This window comes from Monopterus albus, unplaced genomic scaffold, assembly GCF_001952655.1.
Source record: "Monopterus albus unplaced genomic scaffold, M_albus_1.0 scaffold18.1, whole genome shotgun sequence".
In the NCBI taxonomy this organism is placed as follows: Eukaryota; Metazoa; Chordata; class Actinopteri; order Synbranchiformes; family Synbranchidae; genus Monopterus; species Monopterus albus.
Window position 1 is genome coordinate 5,121,895 of NW_018127898.1, and position 19,278 is coordinate 5,141,172.

Consider the following 19,278-nt stretch of genomic DNA (forward strand, 5'->3'; position numbering starts at 1 on the left):
AAAGGAGGAGTAAACATGAAGAAACGATAGGAGAGATGTAAAAATAGCCACGCTGTCAGAGCAGTTTGCACTTGGCTTTAGAGGAATTGTCATCAGCATAGCGGACCCCCTCGCTCTCTATCAGCTCTGCTGCAGTGAGATTCAGGCTCTCTCACTCTTTGTCTCTCCCTCTTTCTCTACCTGAGCAAACTCATTAGGTGACAAACTGCCAAAGCTCCTACAGTGAACCTGGATAAAAACTGGATTCAGACAGTCAAGGATCATAACACAAAGCTACCTGTATGTGTGTGCATGCATGAATGAAATCTTGGCTTGTTCCTAGTTGACAGAGATCTCAGTGTTTGTCTCCATGCTGTGATTCACTTAGTCAGTAGAGCCACTGCTTTATGGGCCTAGGCTCCACAAATAAACTTTTGTTTATAAAATTTGTATGGCATTTTTGGAAATACGCTCATATACTTTGTACAGAGATGCAGGTGGGAAGATTGATACCACTTTAGCCAGAAAGCGATTAGCATAGCTCAGAATAGAGACCTGAAGCTGAGAGAAACAGTTTGGCTCTGCCCAAAGTTCAGAATCACCCAGTTAGCACATCTAAAACTCATAATTAACATATCTCATTTTATCTTGAATTAGATAGTGGAACTGCCCATTTTGAAGACAGCACCACTGGGAGCCACTGGAATAGCTGTTGTTCCGCAAGAAATTGTTAGCACATAAACATTATAACTCTCGTAAAACCAGTAAACTGTATGTGCATTTTTGTTTATAGACAAATTAAATAAACAAAATATAAGTTAACAGTTGAGTTTTAGAGAAGTTGGTAGAGACTTATTTGAACTTTGATTAGAGCCAGGCTACTTGTTTCCTCCTGCTTCCATTCCTTGCGGTAAGAGAGTTTCACAACAACAAAGGAATCAGCTACCAGTATTTCTCAATAGGTCAGACTGTCTCTTTAAAGCCAGTAATGCCTACTCTTTTTTTTGCATGACTTTTCTTACAGATAAAGGAAAACTTACAAGTCTTTGCCCTTTATGCACAGTAAGGTGTTGAGCCACCACTTCCTGCGATAATAGATTCAGTGTGTTTTGGCCTTGACTCTAAATGCCTCTAAACTCTACTGGAGGGATGAACACCATTCTTCCAAACCATATTCCCCCATGTGGTGTTTTGACAGTGGTGGTTACGCTGCCTAACACGTCTTTACAGAATCTCCCATAGGTGTTGAACTGAGCTAAGATCTAGTGACTGTGAAGGTCCCAACATATGATTCACATCATGCTTATACTCAACCATTCAGTGGCATCAGATGCCCCATGAATGGAGGTGTCCTGGAAGAGACTACTCATTTATTCAGGTGCTCACCCGTCTGTAGATAATGTTCCTTCCAATGGCAAAAAATGAAGGCGTCACTCCTCTTTGCTGAGGCCAATCCCTGCCTGTCTCTGTGGAAGACGGGCACAAAAAAGAACGGGGCTCGACTTTTTCCGTACAGATTCGGAATCAGAGCCGAGCTCTTAACTACTACGCGCGACAAACACATCAATCGGATCTTGGCTTGCGGCTGTGATATTTTTTTGCACTCAATCAAACAACTAAAAAAGAAAGTATCCTTCTGCTGAAATGGACACCGCCAATCAGGTGCGTAAACAAGCAAAGAGAAAGATCGTTTTGTCCAAGAGATGTGAGTAATTATATGCTCAACTGGCCATTGTGTCGTTAATTGGAGATAGAAATGAATGCGTTTCCCCTCCTTGTGTCCTTGTGCAGCTTGCATCCGCGGGGACATTTCGAGTGCTAAAATTACCTCTGGGATTTATCCGTGTTTTGGAATGGGTGAGTTGGAACTTCGATGTTTCTTTCTTTGCATGCAATAAGTTAATTGAGGAGTGCAACTACACCGACGAATTAGACTATGTTCATATCAGATCTGAGCGTCCGTGTGCGCGCGTGTATTCCTGCATTGGAAACATCTGGTTCGGACTTGAGAAACACCTGCTCCAGTGGAAATCAAACTTCACCTCATCTGTTCTGTTTTGGTACCTTAGTAGTGGTGTTTGTGTTACCGCCATGAGGTGATGAGGTGACTGACCTTACCCGTAATCAGCTGATGCTACGATCCCTTTCATTGAGATGAAATGGCTGAAGTGTTACAGCTCAGTAACAACTCCGTGCCAGGAGGAAACCACTATGTAGCTTTTAAGTTGTGCGTATTTGGGATGTGTGGTGCCAACCCTGTGCGTTTCGCACCAGGTCACAAAATTTTTTTTGCCTTAACTGAAATAATATAAGAGAAGAACGGGGAAGTTCTAGCTCTGACCGAATCAAAGCCTCATTGCCCTTTTCTGTCTTGCCTTTTGTACACTCAGTGTTTACTGTACAGTGCAGAGAAGCCTCGAGGCAAAAGGAGATAATGTGAGTTGAGAGAAATCACTGTAGCCACGAGGGTATTCAGCTTGTGCACAAATAAGATGTATGCATTTGTGAGTGTGAGCTCGTTTTTCCCACTTTTATAAAAGCATCAAATGTGCAGAGAATCCTCAAGCGGCGGCCTCTCTGCTCTCTCCATACAAATTAAACATCCTTTATCACATGCAAAGCCAGTGAATCTTGCACAGACACACTTTGATGAGATACATGATATTTTGCTGTGATAAGACAGAAGTCAGTCAGTGAGGTGTGCTCCTAGAGGCGTCCTGTTGGTATCCAGATTCACTGTGATGTTTGTGGGCCAGAGCCAAAGAACAAGCAGATGATCCAAATCGCCATCTGTATGATGAAGATAACACTCCGTCATAGCTCTGGCTTGTTCTGTGTGTGTGTGAGCACAACTGCAAACAATCTTGTGACATATTAATCCACTAATCACGTGGTAGTGCACACTCAGATGTAATCATACACGATCTCATGCTGAGCTTCAATACATTTTATAATTACACACATACTTGTACTTTTATCTTTGTATACTAATTGGCATAATGCATTCCCTAATCTCATGCTGAGCTTCAATACATTTTACAATTACACACACACTTGTACTTTTATCTTTGTACACTAATTGGCATAATGCATTCCCTGGCCAGAACTAACCACAAGCCTTCACCTACCCTAACCCTAACTTAAACCTAATTCTAACCTGAACCCTAAGACCAAGTCTTAACCCCCAAAAAGCTGTTTCCCAAAATGAGGACCAACCAAAATGTCCTCACATTCCAAAAATGTCTTCACTCTGTAGCAAAAAATACTGTGTTTGGTCCTCACTATGTAGTAAGTACAAGAACACATACACACATGAATGCACATGCACACCACAAGGCCAGGCTACCTCCACAGTTTCCTGACACTGTTATAGTAGTGACCTTTATCTTGGACCACCTTTTTCTTCTCTCTCTCACTTTCATCTTAAAAGAGAGGAACTTTGTCAACATCTCTGCTGGCCCCACGGGCTCATTCAAATGCAAACAATTCAAATTATGACCCAGGTATTCTGCTTTATTCTGTAGCACCAACAGGCTGTTCCTCTGTAGTACCAGGAAGGAAGCAGCTCTCTCACTGTTTCTCCCTCCATTTGGAATTTCAGTGATGTAACTGTAGTGTTTGCCCTCATTTTGGCCCAACATTAGTCCTGACTCCAGCTCAGCTCAGACTGCCAGGATGCCTCATGAGGCTGTGACAGGTACAGATGTACCATCTAATGTAATTTTTCAGAGAACACTGAAGAATTAGGACTGTTTTCCTGTTGTTGAGGCCACTGTGCTCCTGCAAACACTCAAAGCTTTAAAAATGGTTTTATACCTTCACCCTGATCAAATCCTCTGCACATTTTTATCACTGATGTCTACAGAGAGTTGCTTATTGTTCTTGACATATCCCCAGGATGACTGAAGTAGACAGAATGAACCTGACCAATTTGTAATGCCACAGCAAAGGGTCTGAGTACTTTACTAAATGAGAGATTTTAGTTTTTGTTCTTTAATACATTCTTTAAAAAATTCTAAAAACTTTTTTTACTTTGTCATTATGGGTCACTAAGTGAATGTTTCCACTTAAAATCTGAATCTACAACACAATAAAGTGTGCAAAAAGCAAACGGGTCTTAATCGTCTATGAAGCCACAGTAGGACCCTTGAACTGAAAACGTAGATGCTTATTTGGACCATCATCTCCACATGGCCATTTGTAAATCACAATGAACATTTGGTTATATGGACAAGCAGAGGGTTGTTTAAAGGTGATGCTGTGGTCTTTAGCTGCAGTAGACTGGTAGGTTTTATCCATCTTCAGTCAGTACTGGGCCTGCACAAGGCAAATTCATATTCAGCCATGTCTGCAGGAGATTTTACAGAATGCTTTCATGACTCTGTGTGTGTTTGTGTGGTGTGTGCATGCAAGCTTCTGGTCTGTTTGGCACACTGTCAGTGGCTGGCATATTCCACCATAAACAGCTGTAGGGTCCCCTTCTCTCCACCATGGACCAATTCATGCAGAAGCTGTCCTTTGAGATGTGCCCAAACTCTTCACTGCATGTGTGTGTACAGTATTTGTGTGGTCATGCATATATGTGGATGTGATGCAGATAATCTACATGAATTTTGTTATGCACTGAAGCATCATCATTGGTGTGTGCAGTGATACAAACAATGCATCATCTCAGTGACTTCCTGTACTGTAACAAAACTCTGGTTGGCTGGATGGATAGATGAATAGATGCTTGTATTTATGACTTAGCCTTTTATTAGAGCAACACAAATCTGCTATATGCTGAGCAGGTACAGAGGGACCCCAGTATGCAGACATTCAAACTCTGGACTGATAATATCTTTATTTAGATACGACAGATGGAAATGTTCTAAACCCAGCAGATCACAGGAAGAGGTCGACTGGACAACTGGTAAGTATGATGAAGTGAGCAACCCGGGTGGCAAGAGAGAGTAGCCTTCGGAGGAATGAGGGAGATGAGGAGGAAGCAGATGAAGGTGCTGGATTGGGAACCGGGCGTAGTGAAAGGGAGGCTACTCCAGAACAGGCAAGGTTGTAGTGGGAGAGGTTCAGCCCAAGGGGTCACGGGGAACTCAGGAGGGGAGTGGAGAGACACACCAGATTCTAATTCTGCAGTTCATAGAAGGACAGGGGCAAAGAGACACTATGCTGACCAAACACTACCAAAGCAGTCACAGCAGGGAATTTCAGGAGGGTCACATATAATGAAGGTAATAAGATGACTTAACTCAAGCATAACCAGGTTGCAGAAGCTGGGGTCTCCACCTCAGGTACAGGAGCAGTAGGTGATGAGAAGAGTCGTGGGGAAAGCAGAAGAATAAGGTCAGGAAAAGGGGCTTGCTCCATGGGAGAGCTGTCTTCCATACCAGAGGTGTAGATGAGTTGCAGGCAAGTAGTACTACTCAGTAGTTGAGCAGGAGAAGAGATGGTATCCACACACAGAGGGTCGGAGATGCAGGTAAGTGACAGGTGAGTAGCTTACTCAGTGGTCGAGCAGGATTGGAGATGGCATCCACACAGACAGTAGGAGGTTCAGGTTAATAACAGGTGGTTAGCACTGTCGCCTCACAGCAAGAACGTTCTTGGTTCAACGCCTGGCCGACCTGGGCCTTTTTGTGCAGAGTTTGCATGTCCTCCCTGTGCCTGCATGAGTTCTCTCCGGATAATCTGGCTTCCTCCCACAGTCCAAAGACATACAGCTTAGGTTGACTGGTGACTCTAACTTGCCCCTAGGAGTGAGTGTGAGTGTGTGTGGTTGTCTACACGTCAGCCCTGTGATAGACTGGTGACCTGTCCAGAGCGTACCCCTGCCTTAGATTCTTGACAGGATGCTACATATTTGCATATGTAAGCCCACCAACATAAAGAAACACACACACACACAGTAGGTTTGGATTACATTTTTGTTAGGAGCCCCCAGGTCAAACAGTGCAGTGACTTTCCCCACAGGACTGAGGGGCTGGGTTCCAGTTAGGTGACCTGACTAAGTAGCTGCAGAAGCCCTGTGGTGAAACAGCAGAATCAAGAAGGGGCATAGTTACAAAAATAAATGGAGATTTTCTGCCTGCTTGTGGCCAGTCAAGCTTACAGAGGGGTGAGCAGAGAGATAAAGGGAAAGATGAAACTGGGCTACACAGGGCACAAAGTGCTCCCCATGCAGGGAGGGATTAACCGCAGCTAAATGAGCTAGTGATTTAGTTCTGTGGTGCTGCCACCGAAGCAAAGATAAGAAAGCTTTCACATGAAGGCTTGTGGTTGTCACCTTGTTCTGTACTCTGAAGTTGCTGGGTCTTTCTGTCTAATACAGCAGCATTATTATCAAAGTATATCCATAACTGTTTAATGGGTAGAAAGAATTCTTTTGTTTTACAAATGAGGATGTACAGTATTAGTAAACTCATCACTGACAACTGACAAGTCTAAAATGAAACAAAAGAAGTTTTTAAAATGATCTTTATTGAATTTAAAATAAAAAATCAGAAAAACTAGACAGTACATTATTTCCCATATCTCAGCACCAGTATGTCAGTTAGTGACATCCCTCAAAAGTTCAGTTTAAATGTGCATGTGTCTGCTTGCCCCCTTGTGCTTCCATTTATAATGTGTGTTTGTGGCATAAAATCGCTCATGTTTGCACACTGGCCAGCTGCAGCACTGAGCTACCGAGACTGTGTATTTGTGTGTGAACTGTGGCTAATGCTTCTGCCTGAGTGGAGAGAGTGATATATTTTTACTCCATGTTCACAGACATACACACTCAATGCTCACGTGTATCGTAGAACACTCAAACACACACGCACTTTGCGCATAGAGGTCACACACGTTCAGAATCACGTGCAGCCATGCACACACAAACACAGGCATATGTAATGAATGGAAATATAGTATTAATGAACATGGACAAATGCAAACAGACTGGAGATGTACTGTGTGGCAGTATATTCATTTAGATTCACATTTAAAGGAGAATTCCAGGATATTTAACTCAAATCTTCCTCTAATATTTGTAGCCATTGTTTCTAACTTTGCAAACTCCATCCTAGAAATGTTACAGTTGACAATCGAGGTGAATAATTCACTCAATGGTTCACTGAAAAACCTGTAATTGTATTTAGTATATTGAATTTCATTAGAAGACAATAACATAAAAACTCTTTCCTGTTAGCTGCTTCTCAAGTGTTTGCATATGCTTCATTTATTGTGACCCACAGCCTCATGCATTTAAGTGCACTGGTGTGTGCAAATAAATAAGTAGCTAGTGTAGTTAACCAGCAAATTCCAGTGGAAGTACGTCCCTGTGCTTCATCCATCAAAAGAAACTCAAACAGTATCCCCTTCTCTTCTCCCTCCGCTCCTCCTACCCTGTATCTGAAACTGGGTCATATGTGGTCATAACAGCCAGAAACAGTTGTAGCACACAGGTAGGGCAGCAGTAATAACCAGCTCCAAAACTAATATGTACGGAATATCGAGACCATAGAGCCACACAATGTCAAAATCTGGGGAGTGTTAGTAAAGCAGGGGAAAACAGATAATTTTTTACTTGATTTATTCAAATTTGTGCTAAATCTTAGTTAATGCAGCTTTAAAGAAGTCCATTATTCACTCTCTTTTAGCTGTGTCTGTACCAACAATGGGAATTTCTGGCTGTTTCTTCTTAAAAGCACCACTGTGTTTATCAGCTAATCACTACTGTGTCTGTTTGGTCCTGAATTGATTTTTTTTTTTTTTCCACTGAAAACAGCTGTCTGCTGTGCCCAGAAATGATGCTATGAGAGTAGTCAGAGCAAACTAGAACACTAATGTTGTGGGCTGGATGGCTAAACGTGAGCAGAAACTCAATGTAAAGCTCTATAAAGCTGATGGGAGCTGCAAATGTAGATGGTCATTTCTGTAGGTTTGAGCCGCTCGTCTCACATTGTCATCCGATACATTGTTATTATATACATGTTCATGATCTGCTGCTTTAAGTTCATTTGGAAAGCTTTAGGATGCTTGCAATGCTTATCCCAATTTAGATTGTTTACAATGAATCTCTGCAACACAAGTGGCGAGTGTGGAGTAAATGTAATCAATCATCAAGCAACTACAGTTGAAGAATATCTGCATTTCTCTTTATGTCAAAGTGTGGCATGGTTTTCCAGTGCGGCCATGTGGCACTCACTGAAAGTGCAGAATCACCAAGGTTCAGAGGTGAGGGGTTTTTGTTTGTTTTTGTTTTTTGTTTTTGAGGAGCCCAGTAAATATGATGTATTTCATTTCATCATTTTTAAAATCTTTCAGGTACCAACTAAAAAATGGTTTTCCTTTTCTGACACCAGTTAGGTTTATCATCTGTCTCCTGTTCAAACCATACAATCTAAATAGTTGCTTTGTGTAGTTTGATCCTAAATTGTAGTATAGGATAAGCAATTTGAGAGAGATAGGCCTCCCTTTCTCATATTCTATATCACTTTTTCTCATGTCTCTTTCTTTCTGTCTTCATAAAGTGTCCCAGATTTTTTTCCCCTCTCAGTCAAGCGTGGAAAGTTGCTCAAGATCTGAGGCGTTTTGCTCCTCCTAAGGCAGCCACTTGACACCGCATATATTCCTATCAACTCAAGTGGAGCAGGTGGACGGGGGTGTGTGTGTGTGTGTGTGTGTGTGTAGCATCTGTGAGGAGGTTGTCAAGTGCAGCTCATCAGTGAATGCACGTTTTAGCTCATCTGCCACTTATCATGATCCTCACCTTTCCACTCGGCGCTACCTCCATTGCTTCCTCTGCTGCTCTTATCTCATCCTTGTTTAATCAGCTCCTCTGTTTTCTCTTGTCGTCCTTATTTTATTGATTTTACAGCCAAATATTCCTCATTTTTAACAAGCCAGTATTCCTTAAATATCCTCTGTCTTTGTTTCCACTTCACTTTCTCATTTGTTTCTCTGCCTGGTTCATCTTTTTACTACATCCTTGTTTTTCTGTTTGCTGTGGGTATTGGACAGTAGATCTGATTCCTGATGGTCAAGTTTAAAGACACTGAATCAGTTCTGTAATTCTTAGCCAGCCTCCACTCTTCCAGACTGTGCTCATTTAAGCCTCCAGCCCTGCTTGAGCTACATTTAAATTTCCCCCGACAGAATCCACCCATTTAAATTTGTCGATAATACTGGCAGTTGTATAAGTGCAAAGATTAAATTGGACTGAAAGTAAATTATAAAATTCACTTTAGTACTGTGCTCTTCAATGGCAGGTATGTCAGCGGAGAAGAGGGAACACAGGGGATGTTTCTGCACTCTTGTTTGCGCTGCAGACATTTTTCATTCCTGTGCCCTGGCTTTTCTCTCCTCCTCTCAGTGTATCTGTCCACCACACTCATTTGCTTTTCCCCTCTCACTCCCACTCTATCTCTTGTTCCCCGAGGAGCCCAGCTGGGAGAGGCAGATAAACACACGAGGGGCATAGGGCTTAGCACCCACCCTCTTCCTTCCACAATGCCATGCTCTTCTGTTCCAAGGCCCCAGCCAGAAATGAGAGGGGCTAAACCCAAGCTGGAAATCACAGGGAGAGGAGGCAGCTGTAGGAATGAGAGTTTATAGACACACACACAGATGTTTATCTGAGGATCCCTGTGATAATTAGGAGGAAGGATTTATTCTAGTCACTTCTCTTCTAGCATTTGTTCAGAGAAGCACATTCTACAATCTGCATGCACAGTATTTATGAGATCTGCAGGCTGCATATAGTTTATCTGCATATATGAGTGTGCCTAGGTGTATGAGCACATGTCTGTGTGTTTGTTTGTGGCATGCCTCACCTCAGAATCATCCAAAGCTAAAGAACACTTCACTGGTAGGTAGGTAGGTAGGCAGGTACTTTATTAATCCCACTGTGGGGAAATTTCTGTGTTACAGCAGCAATAGAGAACAACCAACATAACACCATAAGAACAGCCACATAAGAGAGAAATTTCATAGAAACACGGGAAAGAACACAACGAGGACACAGCTGTTGTAACTTGCTGCCACTCCACGCGGCGCATGCGTACGTAAGTACGTAGTAACAAAGAACACTTAATCTTAAAATAAAAAGTTACATAAAGGCAACAAAGCATTTAGGACCGATACACACAAGGATTATAAAAGTAGCGTCATCAGAAGGTTACATTTTACACAGCACAAATAAGCAAATCAAAGGCACCTAAAAACAGGGCAAAGCAGCACTGGAGGAATTCTCTGCAGGGGTTCCTGCTGTGCACCTTGAAAGCCAGGTAAGCAGCATTTAGCCTCCATCTGAGGCCTGAAGCTGCAGAAAACAAGTGGAGATTGAGCCCTTCGTGGCTCAGGTTAGCCTCACAAAGCATGATCTAGTATTGTGTAATACTGTTCAGCAGTAGCTAACAGACAAGCACTATAGAATTTAGTTTGGATAATAGACATCGATCCCTTCATATTTGTTGTGTGCATCAGCTGTGATGATGCAGTGATGTAACAATCAAAGTGTGAGTTGATGTTCTCGGACAACTCACTTCTGTTCACTCTGCTATTCTGTAGTCATCTCAATCTAAACTGTGAGCACACAGTGCCTGAGAGGCTCCGTCCTACTTGGTTTGAATCTCCCTTCAATCACTGCACTTCAGTCGATCCTACATGGAGAACTGATGTGTGGCGTGCATTCAGCCACATGGTGGCATAAACCACTTGATAATAAGTTTCAGATAGTACACCAAGGTCTTATGAGATGAGTTCAGTGGCTAACATGTCTTGAGCTATTCCTAACATATTAAAATACATCATATCAGTGCTTTTTCCTCTGTGGCAAGGATGAATTTATTTCTTTGTCATCATTAAAGCTAGGCCTAATGTAATTTTTACAGATGGCACCATATAACAAAGAATGAATGAGCAACAGGGACAGAGCCAAGGGAATCAGATTGGTCAAGTCACAGTAGGAACATGCATTTGCTTTGGCAGCTCGCACCAAATGGTAAGATTTCCTTTCTACAATCATGCCACTGAGAAGGCCTTGACAAACCCACATTTCTATCTATCTATCTATCTATCTATCTATCTATCTATCTATCTATCTATCTATCTAATCTATCTAATCTATCTAATCTATCTATCTATCTATCTTTTAATGGTTTTCTCACAGGCAGAACAGCAGCATGGTGGTTAGAGCTGTTGCCTCACAGCAACAAAAGTTCTGAGTTCAAGCCCAGGCCAACCTGATGCCTTTCTGTGTGGAGGCTGTATGTCCTCCCTGTGCCCGTGAGAGGTTTCCTGTGTGGTTGTCAGCCCTGTGATAGACTGATGACCTATCCAGGGTGTACCTCACCCAATGTCAGCTGGGATTGGCTCCTGCCATCCTGTATTAGGAATAAGCGGTATAAATAACAGATGTTTTTCTCACTTTATGGTTACACATGCCAACTGTGTATTACCTGTGGCATTTACTTACATCACAAGCTTTATTGAGCTTTAGTGTGATAAACAACTAGGTGTCATCCACAGTGCAATAGCTGTAGCTTACTGACTGAGATACGCTGTCTGCTGGTGTGACAGTGTTCCTATGGTGACATGTTAGTTGTGCCGTTCTGTGTATCAAGTCTGTTGAATTCAGCGTTACTTAACATATCAGGTACACCGCGAGCTACTACATGGAAATTTTGCTTCCTCACATTTGTGGCACCTGTTTAGCTTGCACATGCATGAGACAAGCAAACATGCACTTAATCAGTGTGCACTTCACGAACATGTTCATGCAGATTTCCTGAGTGAATTTGGATAGTCCAACTAAACGGTCTGATAGCACCCTCCAAACTGAAGTGATATGTCTTCCCCAGCTGCTGGCAAGCTACATGTCCAGCTGCCGGTAATATGGGAGAGAGGAGGCTCATCCTAACAAGGCGTCAGGCCTGATTATGGTGATCATGGCTGTGAGAACTCTTGAGGCTATCTGAGCTTTATATAGAAAACTGAGCTGAGAGAGAGTAAGCATATTAAGGGCTGAGTGTGTGTGTGTGTGTCTTAAAAAGGCTGATATACATATGTGTGTGTGTGTGTATAATTATGTGTTTGTTGCATGTTTATGTTTGTTGATTGTAACTAGAAGCCTGTTTATCAGTGTGATCCTGACAATGAGAAGAAAGGAATAGAGGAAACACGTTTGGAAACATGAGACGTCATTTCCTCCGATCCTTCATCTGAAGTGTTCAGTCACCAGCTGATTTTTGATAAAGGGGCATGTCAGTCCACAAAAGACTTCAGCTGCCTCCTCGCTCCTTAGAGCAGGAATAAGAGTCTCAGGATGTCCGTGATCGGAACGGCTTCTGGGTCGAGAAAGGATCAAAGAATGAGCAACAGTCTTATAAGAGACTTGGGATGTACCTGTGGTTACAACTGAGGAAAGTGAGATTTACCCTCTGTCTGTCCTAATTCAGTGCTGATGTGGTGTCAGATTGTGTTCATGGCAGAGAAATTGCTGAAATGTCCATTAATTAAGCAAAATGTTTAAATGGTGGGACTGCTGATATTCAATGTTTGCTACCAGGACTTGGTACTAGAAATGTATTCCAGTCACAGTTTCCTCTCATTATGTTATATTTTTGTATTATTATGTGTAAAGTGAGATGTATGGTTGTGTGTCTTGTGTGCACATGCAAATACAATGATTGTCCTGTGGCACGATAACTGTGCATTGGATCATCTGTTGACTCACTTCAAATACACTGTAGAACTGCAGGCAACTGATTTTTGTCTTTTCTCTCTTTCTGCAGCTCTTTGCCATTTTTGCATTTGCAACATGTGGGGGCTACTCTGGGCAGCTGCGGGTTAGTGTTGACTGCATGGAGAAGGCCGGCAGCAACCTCAGCATCGGCATCGACTTTGCTTATCCTTTCAGGTGAGTGGGCTTCTTCTCAGCGTATCTCCATGGTCATTGTTTTTCTCTCAGTCTCTCTGCACACATGTCACTGTTGTCAGTTCATGGTCTTAAACTTGGACAGCATGTACAGTATGTACCTGTGTTTACTCTGACACTAATCCAGTGCATGACAGTGGCACTCACATTGCTACTTCTGAGTGCTCTCACTGTTTACTGTCAGTCTTTGGTGTCTCTTCTTGTCCACATGGCCAACTATGTAGAGATTTTCTACACACATACACATCGATGTAATCTGAATAGAATAGGCACAGGTAGTTTTTACTGCTGATTACAGCAGTTGCATTTATTTTTGTTTTATTGGGGGGAACAGCAGAATTCTTACTGACAAATATTTCAAAACCTTCACCGCAGCTAGATGCCATTTAACGTGTCGGATTTGGATCAGCTGAACTTAACATCTGGGTTGAGAGGCATTCAGTTTCCTACATTTAAGCTGATAGCACTGCAGTAGAAGTGATTTCTATTCCCCTGTTATCTGTAAAGAATAAAAACTTTAGTGATAAAGTCATCTGCATCATCTATGATGTATGTCCACGCTGGTGGAGTGGCTGAACTGAGATTATGGTGCAGCCTCATTGTGATGTGGTAGAAGACGAGCTCCTGAAAAATAAGACGGCACTTTCTGACATTAGGTGTTAAAATATGATTGTTATCATTGGGGAATACTTTGAGTTTCCTGAACTTCATAACAAATTTTTTACTTTCCAGTCAGTCAAATATTGAAGACAAGGATGATTCTGATGAGCATAAGTACCATCAGTTGCCAGGACCTACTGGAGTAAGTCCTATAGACCCCATTTTGAGTAGTGAGTGGAATTTGACCCCTGAAGCTTTCTTTGTGTGTGTCAGGTTGCAGCAGGTGTCTTTTGAAGCCCCTCTGTGTGAGGCCATGAGGAGGGAGCGTGTGTTCCTCATTGGAGACTACTCATCCTCTGCAGAGTTCTTCGTCACCATTGCTGTCTTTGCCTTTCTGTATTCCCTTGTGGCCACCATCGTCTACATCCTCTTTCACAACAAGTATCGCGAAAACAACCGAGGACCGCTGACTGTGAGTACAGTGACCTCTGACATTTCTGACTGGGACATTTCGCAGCAATACATTATATTATATTATTCCTCTGTTTGACATCTTATACCGATGCATCATGGCGACTGTAATGACAGGTATGCAACACTATCAGCTGCACTACCAGCAAGTCTGTGCTGTTTCTCTTCCCTCACATGTGCCATCAGGACTTTGTAGTGACCATGGTGTTCTCCTTCATGTGGCTGATCAGTTCCTCTGCTTGGGCGAAGGCTCTGTCTGATGTGAAAGTGGTCACTGATCCAGATGAAGTGCAGCTCCTCATCTCTGCCTGCAAAGTCCAGACCAACAAGTGTGGCTCCGTGCATGGGGCTCGCTGGTCTGGTCTCAACACCTCAGTGGTAGGTTTCACAGGATGTGTGTCCCAGACAGTGGAAATGAATAAATAAACTAGAAAATATGTCATTGAAATAAATGTACTTGTGCTTACTGCTGAAATATTGCATTTAAAACAAGCACTATAAGGAGTTGAAGTGTCAGATAATGAAGCTGAATGAGTATGAAAAGGTTGAAGACTTCACTTGGATGAGAAGTAAATGACAAAAGGTCTGAATATTTAAGAAACTATGATTGTGTCAATGTCGAGGTGGTTTGAAGTAGGTAATGGATAAAATAGCATCCAGAAGAATTAAAATAAGATGTAAAAATACAAGAATATGAATGCTCAAGTTTAATATCACTTTGTCTCGGTCTCTTCAGGTTTTTGGGTTTCTCAACTTTGTCCTATGGGCTGGAAACATCTGGTTTGTTTTTAAGGAGACTGGTTGGCACAAGGGTGCATCAAGGATTGCAGGTAGGGCATCTGAGAAACAGGCTGGCACCTTTAACCAGCAGCCCTACAACCAGGGTAGCTTTGACCAGTCGGGGAGCTACAACACGCAGGGGAACCTTGGCCAGCTGTCTGAGTACAGCCAGGTGGGAGGGCCCACCTCCTACTCCAATCAAATGTAGCCATGCCTTTTTGTTTTGTGAGTGGCACTCCTACATTTTAAACCATAGGAATCGGTGGGTGCCAGGAGAGGACGAAAACAGAGTTAGTGTTCATTCTCTACTCAGTCTGTCTCTGCAGAAAACAAAAAGGTGGTCATGAAAAAGGTGTCAAAGTGCACCCGTTGTACATCATGAAAAAGGTGTCAAAGTGCACCCGTCGTACATACAAGTATTGTACAAAACAATTAGATGTAGTCATTTACTTCTTCTCCTTCAGTGGTGTTGTTTGCTGAATGTTGTATTTCTTGTAGTTTGAAACACATCAATGATACTGCAGTTTCTTTTTCTGTGCTTGGTAATTGATGTTCACTGTTTTACTGTAACTGGAGGTCTTTTTCAAACTGGTGTGCACTGTGTGGTTGAAGGAACACCTGCTCTGTTTGTATAGTTTAAGTGCATGGTGTTGTATTTGTACTAATATGTTCTGTATAAAACTATTGGAGAGAAACATGCTTTTTATATCTGAAAGTTTACAAAATTCACACTGCCCTGAAAATTGAATTTGAGCAGTAATATTGCTTTTTTATTTATTACTTTTTAACCTAACAAGATGTATATTTTGATAAAAGGTATTCCTAATTTAAATACAGATTCAGAATATACTTTACAGAAGTATCTGTTACATTTGTTACATATACATTCTAACTCATGTCTGCCAGTGGCTTTGATAATGTCAGAGTCTAAAAAAGGGAGAAAAAGCAATAACTGCATATTGCAACAGTACATTATACATAGGCACCATATATGCAACGATTCCAGCAGGTTGCTTCTCTTTCCATGGTTTTCATTTCTTTGTTGCATCTGCACCTACACTATCACATTGTCATTTTATGTGAATATTCTAAAGTGGGAGATTGTCTCCCTCACTGTTTACAGGTAGCTATGTCTGCTACAAATTACTGTGACTACTTTCTATGCTATTCTCAGACTACTGAAAAAATTATAACACATACTGTAAGTTATACCTCTTTAAAGCATGTCCAGAGTATCCATTTACACTCCTAAAGCCCAGCAAAAAACACAACAGTACTACAGTGATAATACACTCACTAGCCACTTTATCAGGTACGCGTGTACAATTCTATGCACTTTAGTGCAACACTTCCATCTGAACATCTGTGTTTATGAAGCTGAAGATATTTCGGGTTTTGGTGAAACTGTATAAACATATATAAATTCTATTATATATTTATTGCTCAGGTCACACAGTCAAAGCTGGTGTTGTACTGGACTATATTATATTCAGAGATGTCTCAATATTTTTGTCCTCCCCAGTTACATACATGAGAGGGTCAGAATATTAGGAACACCTCTCAATATAATGTAGTCCAGTATAACACCACCTTTAACTGGGACCTCAGTAATAAATACATAATGGAATTTATACATTTATGACAATTTCACCAAAAACCAAAACATTTTGAGCTCCATAAATACAGATGTTAAGACGGAAGTGTTGCACTGAAGTGCATGCAATTGCACAGAGGTGCCTACAGTAATAAAGTGGCCGGTGAGTGTAGATGAACAGTGACTAGTGGGCTCATCTGTATATAAATGATACTGAGCTTTTGTTTACATTTCAGGTTTGTACAACCGTTGAGAAGCTGTGCAATTCATGTAAAGAAATAATCAAAGGATAATGCTCCATTGCTGTTTGTTTACATTAATATGACTTGTGCAACCGTGTTTCTTGAGCTCCTAAGCATGTGGCCTGCATCGGTATAATAAAGCAGTTTGAAAACCCATGTATGTGTAATATTCTGATGTTCATTATCAGTGTCTATGTCCATATAGGGAGTGTGGATGATATTTTACAGGAAGCTGTGTTAATAAAGATGCACAAATTCTTCCTTAAATTATGCTCCTCATGTATCAGCTGAGATCTCTTGGTCTGATTCGTGTTTTTCTGGTGACCTCTGACCTGTTTGCTTGGGATCCACAGCAACAGTAATGCCGCTCCGTGGGAATCTTTCAGGCACAATGTGAAGCACACAGTAACAGGGTGCTCTATCTGTTCATTATCCAAAAGAGCATTTTTCAAACAATATAGTATGAAACCAACCTAATGAGGGTCCAGCTAATGTGTGTCATAATAAAAACTGCTTGTTTCAGTTTGATCAGACTAGCTTGCCACTTTAACATGTCAAATGTAATGCCTTTAGATCTTACTGTGAAATAAAACTTGCAAATCTATCAAATAATGACAAATGATAGCAGTGTCACACCCTGTCAAACTTTTAAACAGTGGAGGCTTCACTGCATTTCACTGTATATTAAACATAATCTACAAAAATATAGAAGCCCAAAGAGCTACAGTGTTCCCCATATGCAGAATTAATTTGTAGTTTATAAACAGCACAAACACCTAAACACCTGGTTATTTGTATTAGTAATAGTGCTATACCATGCAAAATACAGAAAAAACTGAAAATACAATAGTTGTAATAATGAGGCCATCTTGTGGCTGCAGTGCATCCGTACCACAGTCTGTAGTGGCTGCTTCCTAAAGGGTAAGACAGCAGCTACACACAGTGTATGGCAGGGGGGTCAAACTCATTTTCACCAAGGGCAACATTAGCATAATGGTTGCCCTCAAAGGGCCAGATTAACAGTATAAATGTAATTTAAAATAAACTACTCCTTATCATATTGTTAAATAACTGTTTCTGTATTTATTACTTAATCAAGTTACAAATATTACATATGCATTTGCATAGATGTAAAAATAAATGTTCAGTTTAAGAAACCCACATTTGCCCACTTGTCAGCTCACATTTCACTCCCCCTTTACACCGAAGGGTAACCAACTTATGATAGTAACTTTATTCAAAACTTTTTTTGTCACAGTGAAGGGGGGCAGAACTATGGCACAACCAACTGTGACAGAAGTAGCATTTTCAATGAGGTGATGCTGCCTGTCCTTGAACACACCAAGTAGATCCCTCCTCACCCATAGACACCATCTGACACACATCCTCATCCATAGATCATGTTATGAAAATAAAACACAAAACAAAATGCAAGCACAATCATTAAATTGCACACATTCTACTGTTCTTAGTCCTGATTGAAATACATTCCATTTTAATTCAGGTTTTTAAAAATGCTTACCTGTGTGTTTTCTGGCCAGATGTCTGACACAGTTTTCCCCTGGCCAGTGTGTCAATGTTTTAGGTCTTGTGATGAGGCAAGCCGCAAAACAGCGTGGAGGTTATCATCAGTAATGAGTCATCTGTGCTTGGTCTCGTTCAGATTCATTACTGAAAAGATCTGTTCCCACAGATAGGTGCTCCTAAATGTGACCGGGCCAATATACAGGCCTAGGCAACTCAGACCGTAGTAACTTTTAGTAGTTCCCCCAAAAATAACACCCCTCCTGTTTTCAGAGGTCAAATTCATGCAAACTTCCCCAGTACTGAGCTGCTACCCCCAGATAGATCTGCAAACACGGAGACGTTGGAGTTACTCAGATAAAACTTTGAGTCAAAGTATAATTTAACAGTGGAAAATGTTTCAAGAAGCTTAACACCAGAGGCTAAAATACTACCTACAAGAAGAAGTTTCCCCCCCACTCAATAAATACAGTGCAGAACAGGAATAAAATGGTCGGAGTCAACAGGTTAAAAGGCACCATTAAATAAAACACCACAAATCAATTAATCACACATCAACCAACCCTGTGCATAAAACCATTCACACACTGTTCACACCATAAAATTGACTAAACCCTATTTGGAAACAATACAATAAATAGGGAACATAAGGCTAGGAAAACCTCTTACAATAAAAGCAGAACAAAGCAAGGCAAAACACTACATAAGCAAAGCATTACATAGGCAAAACAGCAGTGGCTATCACCCCTTGGCTGAACGTCACCCTGGCACAGCATGTGCGATGGACACCAACTTTGCTGGATCACGCTTGCATCGATTATCCCGAAGAGCATGCAGCAATCCCCTAAAAACAGTCTTAAAGGAAAAGCAGGACACAGACCGATGGAGGGGGATTCACTTCAGACCAGTTACGGCAGCGACCAGCACAGAACACAACAGCATCTCCCCAGGTGTTATTTATCCATCCATCCATCCATCCATTTTCTTCCACTTATCCGGGGCCGGGTCGCAGGGGCAGCAGTCTAAGCAAAGATGCCCAGACCTCCCTTTCTCCAGACACTTCCTCCAGCTCCTCCGGGGGGATGCCAAGGCGTTCCCAGGCCAGCCAAGAGACATAGTCCCTCCAGCATGTCCTGGGTCTTCCCCAGGGCCTCCTCCCAGTGGGACATCTC

The 19,278-nt window shown here is 41.8% G+C and overlaps 1 protein-coding gene across 3 annotated transcripts; it reads left to right on the top strand.

Moving 5' to 3' along the window:
• The first annotated feature begins 1,459 nt into the window (after nt 1-1,459).
• Nucleotides 1,460-16,131, top strand: synpra (synaptoporin a). Of its 3 annotated transcripts, XR_002274363.1 has the most exons (7): nt 1,463-1,641; nt 1,771-1,836; nt 12,753-12,877; nt 13,769-13,967; nt 14,153-14,344; nt 14,703-15,098; nt 15,134-16,131. XR_002274363.1 is itself a non-coding variant. In XM_020592779.1 (6 exons), exons 1-6 carry the CDS (start codon nt 1,624-1,626, stop codon nt 14,952-14,954), a joined length of 852 nt encoding a protein of 283 aa, XP_020448435.1. In that variant the 5' UTR covers nt 1,463-1,623; the 3' UTR covers nt 14,955-15,120. The 3 variants fall into 3 exon arrangements, 1 of the variants encoding a protein (XP_020448435.1); XR_002274364.1 differs by lacking the exon at nt 1,771-1,836 and having other exon boundaries at nt 1,460-1,641; XM_020592779.1 differs by lacking the exon at nt 15,134-16,131 and having other exon boundaries at nt 14,703-15,120.
• The last annotated feature ends 3,147 nt before the right edge of the window (nt 16,132-19,278 follow it).